At 36.0% G+C, this 6,000-nt stretch overlaps 1 protein-coding gene across 2 annotated transcripts in view; it reads left to right on the top strand.

Moving 5' to 3' along the window:
• The window catches only part of kirrel1a (kirre like nephrin family adhesion molecule 1a), a 62,164-nt gene that overhangs the window by 46,603 nt on the left and 9,561 nt on the right, over positions 1–6,000 (top strand). For both annotated transcript variants that reach the window (XM_079811136.1, XM_079811135.1), the window contains exons 10-12: positions 747–847; positions 2,672–2,888; positions 4,188–4,295. In XM_079811136.1, the coding sequence (XP_079667262.1) occupies positions 747–847; positions 2,672–2,888; positions 4,188–4,295 (426 nt within the window). The remainder of the gene's footprint in view (positions 1–746; positions 848–2,671; positions 2,889–4,187; positions 4,296–6,000) is intronic.

The raw sequence follows: 6,000 nt of genomic DNA, 5'->3' as shown, positions 1-6,000 counted from the left end.
CAGCGCTTTCAGAAACCCTCCACCTTCCCCAGCTCCACCTGTATATATTTGCTATGCAAAAATAATTTCAAAACATTTCTGCGTCAAGTGTATGCTGTAGCCACAATGTAGGCTGTGTGTAGTACGCATAGCCTGACGTGCACCTCTCCAAAAATGTGGACCACAATCGCTGTGATTTGTCTGCCAGGACCCCTCTCTCAGGGGTTATCATGCTCCCTCTGCATATGTAATTGCACATCGACATGGACAACGACGCAGAAGTATAAATGAAAATCGACACGTAGCCCATGGCGTAGAGGCTGCGGTGCATGTCTGACGCAAAAGTAGCCTTAATACATTCAGTGTGTGATTTAAAAAAAAAAAAAAAATGATATATATATTTTTATATGAAGATGTTTGGTTCTTGTTCCTAAAGCCAGGGTTATTATAGTTAACTAAAATTAAACCATACAATTTTTTACTTGAAGTAAAATAAACTTGAACTGAAATACCAACTTATTTTATTTCAGATAGTTGTCAATAAAACATTTCTCATTTTCATTTAGTTTAACTTGATGTACTAAAACAACTAAACATGAAGACAAAATTACTAAAAAGTTAAAATTTAAAATATGAATAAAAACTATAAAAGTATCTCTGGGGTATACTAAAAGAGCACTGCCTAAAGCAAAACCAGTTAGAACGTAATAGGTTTAAAGTAGTTTTTCTGATACTATGGTTTCTGTCGTTTATGCATGTTTGAGCAGGTCCACCCATCATCTCCAGCGAACCGGTCCAGTATGCAGTTCGAGGGGAGAGAGGGGAAGTCAAGTGTTATATTGCCAGCACCCCTCCCCCTGACAAGATTGTGAGTCACAGTACATTTACATTTCATTCAAATATTCCTAATTAATTCTAATAACCAATTTCACTGTTTTGCTGTTATTCACTATGTGGAATCCCATGGGAAAGCTGGTTTCATTTTTAAGCACATTTCACTTTAGACACATAATGAGCTCATTAGCTCTTAAAGTCTTTAGGTTAAGACTAACTCAAACTAGACCTGATCCAAAAAGTAACACTCTCTGCTGTTGCTCAGTATATGTGGCTTTCAAACGCATCCTTTCTCTGAACCTACAAGTGATTCTAATTTAAAATGACTCTCGGCTCAGGCCCGATGCATCTCCAGGATGAGATTTATGAAATATGAAATATGGGAACAGAGCAGTCGTTCCTTTTAATGCTGTAGCTTTTTCAAATGTCTTGGTTTGTGAAGTAAATGGAAGCTTACCATGAGCATGTGGAGGTATGCATTTTTAAATATTCTCACAGCTCCACATGAATAATACAACAGTTTTAGTGGTTTTGAAAGGAAAACTGGTGCTTTCTCGCCATTATCCAGCCACATGTTTCAGCACAGAAAGGCCATTTATCCCATTGCCGGTGTGAAATATGTGTTCATGCGGGCAATGTGAAGCAGATACAGTTCAGGTACATTTTATGCACTTGAATATGCTTTTTAAGTCCTAAATATTTATAAAGGATTTCTTTCTTCGCTCCTGTTTAAAAGGTACATCTATTGTATTATTTTCGGTCCACTTGCTTCTTGCAGGGCCACTGCAGATGACAGTGATTTTATTTTACTTTATTTTATTTTATTTACAGTATTTGTCAGGCAATATTTTTATATGTATAATTTTTAATGTTCACCTTAGGGATACTGAAATATGAAAGGAAATGTTTTTCGTATATTTTCAGTACTTTTATTTATTTGTTTATTTATTTGTTAAATACATTGTTCATTTTATATTTTTATGTAGTTTTGTATTTCCATGTGGAGCCTAGGAAGACAGGTGACCATTTTGCTGAAGCATTTTGAGAATCCAAATAATCGTCGTTGTCAGGCAGAAACCTTGTATCCCCAAAAATGCTACTTTAGAGGAAATGGAAAAAACACTGTATTTTTAAAAACGCTCAAAGAGAGTTACGAGGTTTTTGACCAGCGCATATCGGACATGCGTGTTTTGTTCATCATTAGAACTGCCACATCTAAGGCAGTAAGTGCATCACATTACGTTTTCATCATCTTACAAGTTATAAAGTTTACTGTAGCTATGCGGGCGCTCAGTTTCTGTCCAAAGCTCATTAAAAATGAAGTGCTTCGCACAGGCTATTTAAAACAGTACTGGCTGTGACTCAATGACAAATGCTAGACTACGACACTCTTCTCCACTCCTCAAATACATAAAACATTGTCCTTTATATATATAGTGTTTCTTGAATAAAGAAAACGCTGTACTTTTTTACCTTTGCATTGCGAACATGCAGAGATGGTCCAAAATGTATCACTTCATTCTCAATGAGAAGTTACCGACAGTTTGAGGATTGAGTGGAGTGGTAGTCACAAGCTCTTTTTAATACTTTTCATAGGTTAAATATTTGCAAAACCCAAAGACTTAATAGTAGTGATTTGTGAAAAAAATAAAAATGCATCATCAACATCAACTTTAAGGACAAAATGTTCACTTGCTGCCTAATATATCCCACCCACTAACAGGTGCCGTGATGAGGAGATAATCAGTGTTATTCACTTCATAATGTTATGCCTGATTGGTGTATTCAGAGTTTCGCTGACACGTATTGGAGATTTTAATGGTCAAGTGCATGTGTGATCTCTGTGTGTTTTCCACAGGTATGGGCATGGAAGGAGAATGTATGGGAAAAAGAGAAGGGGACCCTATCAGAGCGATACACGGTAGAACAGAGCAAACTGTCCTCACAGGGCGGCGCAGTGCTGTCCACCCTCACCATCAACAACGTGATGGAGTCAGACTTCCAGTCCACATACAACTGCACTGCGTGGAATGCATTCGGACCGGGGACCATGATCATCTCACTGGAGGAGACGGGTAAGGATACGTGCCTGCCTTATCACATATACGATGCTGCTGAATCTTCCCCTGGTTTCACAGACAATGCATGTTTGAGCTGTTTTAACTGAAAGCAAGTTGCACTGACATATCTTAAAATATAGATGCACACCAGTAATGTTTTTTTCTAAGGCACGTTTATAAAAGCTACTTACATGTCCTAATTGAACTAAGGCCTGGCTTAATCTAAACCCTGTCTGTGAAACCAGGCCCTTATGTGACAATCTTAAGTATAGTGCTGGGTAGTAACTGATTATATTTCATCTGGATTACATAATCAGATTCCTAAAATTATTTATTTGTAATTAGATTATATTGCATTTAAAATACTCACTATTAGACTACATTTTTATTGATCACATGATTATTTAATATTTACAAAATGGCAGTCAATTATTTATAATGTATTGCTTCTCACTAATTCATCTTTTTATTTATTTTATTTGTCCTTATGTATGTTCAGAAAGTCAGTTTTGTGGAATTACTCAAACAGCATAATGCTTTTTATTTTAAAATGTTAAATGTTTATGGTTTAACTAATTATTTTCATCAATTTACAAACTCCCTGCAGTTCCTTTACAACCCCAAGTTTGCGAAACCCTGAAGTAATGTTACATTTAATGGATTTGACTTTGCTCATGACAAATTTTCAACATAAATGTATCATCTCTGTCATTTTATATCACTATAGTACAAGATTATCGTAATCAAATATATGCGATAAGTTCAAGCTAAAAGTAAGGTCAAAAGTAATCAAAAATTAGGCTGATTATATTACCTAAAATGTGTAATGTAATATTTATAACTAGCTACAGTTTTCATCATGTAATTTGTATTCAGTAATGTAATGGAGTTGGTAAGTAATCTACCCAGTCATGAAACTTAAAGAAAAAGATTTGTACAGTTGGAGTCTTTAAAAATTCACTGTGCTGCTGCGTCATCTTCAGAGTACAGTAGACTTCTCTACTGAAGTAAAAGAGCACAGTCTTCAATAATAAATATCTTGAATGGAATCTCTTAAATTTACTTCAGGTCGCATCAACTCAGGTTAAGAGTTCTCTCTATTCAATCTACAGTTTGTAAGTACAGTTATACTGGTTCATAGACAGTGCAGCGGTTAACACACAAGACCTGTGACGCACGAGTCTGATCTGCGTCATATCTCGATACCATTTCCTCTTTCTATCTGTCCTTTGTGTCCTGATGATTAAAGGCAAAAAGCTCAAATTTAAAAATACATAGTGGTGCTTATCTTTTTCTTTTTGTTCTTTGCCACAGAAATAGTGCCAGTTGGGATCATTGCGGGTGGCACCGTCGGCTGTTCCATTCTGCTTCTCCTGTGTTTACTAGCATTAGTGCTGTTTTTGTACCGGCAACGCAAAGGAAGTAAGTTATCAGAGCCCACCAAAAGAGTTCTCTTACACTTTTTTCCACAATTATTAGGAATGAAAAAAACAGAGTGCCTATTAGGGATGCCACAATTCTCAATATAATATTCATGGCATTCACGGTTCAATACGCGCTTGTGAATAGCGTTTTTTTTCCGGTTTTGCATTTAATTAATTATTTTTCGACAAATTCTATCATTTGCCTCCATCCCAATACTGAACAACGCCACATACATTCACATCACACGTTAGTGGTAGAGTTATACTCACGGAACACTATAGTTATTCACAATCACGAAAGTTCATTGTTTGCATGCGTTTTACAGCCTTGCCGGTTAAACATTTGATTTGCGTGCTTGTGCACGGTTTTAACATGCGCTTTTCCGAGCGCGCGCACTAAACGCCTGTCAAACACGTGATTACTGGACTAAGTAGCCGTCTTACTGCACTAATACTGTCAAATACACACAAGGTTAACATAAACACAGTCGGTTATGTCTAAAGTGAAAGTAAAAACGGCGTGTCTGTATATTAGATAGTCTTAAATTGACAGCAGTGCAGTAGTGAACACGCTGTCCTTAAAGGGAAAACCTCTAAAATTATGTCATTATTTACTCACTCTAATATTGTTCCAAACCTGGATTCATTTCTCGATGACAGAATTTTAATTTTTGAGTGGACTATCCCTTTAATGTTAATACAACAACAAAAGACAAAGAAAATCACTCACTGCTCTTGACTGAAAAACTAATATAGTAGCTTTAATAAGAATCAATGTATATTTTATAGTGAAGTCTATGTTTTATTTTTACATTTATTACAGTTTTTCTCAGTCGCTTTGGTACATTTCTCAGATCAGAATTGAAATTCTCAAAGCTACCTGTTCAATCTTCACATCATTGTGTCACTTGTGCACATCAAAAAAGCAGTTTCTCATTTATTTGAACAAGTTGCAAATGCTTGTGTACATCCATGCAAATGATTATGTACAATTCTCTGCTGTTTCCTACATTATCAGTTGCTTATGTCATGTTGATCAAACTGTATTATAATGGGTCTCTGTTGAATAGTCTCACCCCCCACAACATTTAGGCATTAGTTCATAGCAGAAGTCTTTACATGCAAAATGGTTGAACAAGTTGTCATAAAATGTCAAGCATATTTCTATACATTTCCGTTAGACGTTCACATTTCTACTTTTGTTTTTCTGTTTTTTTTTTCTTTGTGCTATGCAGTGCTGTCTTTTCCTTTCTGTATCGCAATGACATGGTCTGTCAACAAATTACAGTACAAACAGTAAAAGCATAAATGTGAATCTTGTCCAGTCTCTTGCATTCAAACTCCCACATACACTAAAGTGTAACCTACAATTTACAATAATTGTCATCAAAATTTTAGCCATATTTACATCAGAACATCCCTCCAGAGTACACTGTTATATTGACAATATGACTAAGCAATTTGACTCTTATCCGTACACAATGACACAAGGACTTGTCATTCTGATGGCACTGACATGTTCATTGACACAGATATCGGTATTTACTTTTGAGAGATGAACTGAGGATTTTGAGCAAGAGACTGGCTTTTGCAGGTAATCCATGGTGTTTTGCTATTTGTACGAATTGTTTTGAGAAATGCACTTGCTGTTTTGCAAATGTCGAGGATGATTCGAGAAATGTACCAAAGCGACTGAGAAAAAC

The sequence above is a fragment of the Gobio gobio genome (assembly GCF_949357685.1).
Source record: "Gobio gobio genome assembly, chromosome: 2".
In the NCBI taxonomy this organism is placed as follows: domain Eukaryota; kingdom Metazoa; phylum Chordata; class Actinopteri; order Cypriniformes; family Gobionidae; genus Gobio; species Gobio gobio.
The sequence above is the reverse complement of the archived record's forward strand: the minus strand, read 5'-3'. Positions and strand labels throughout refer to the sequence as shown.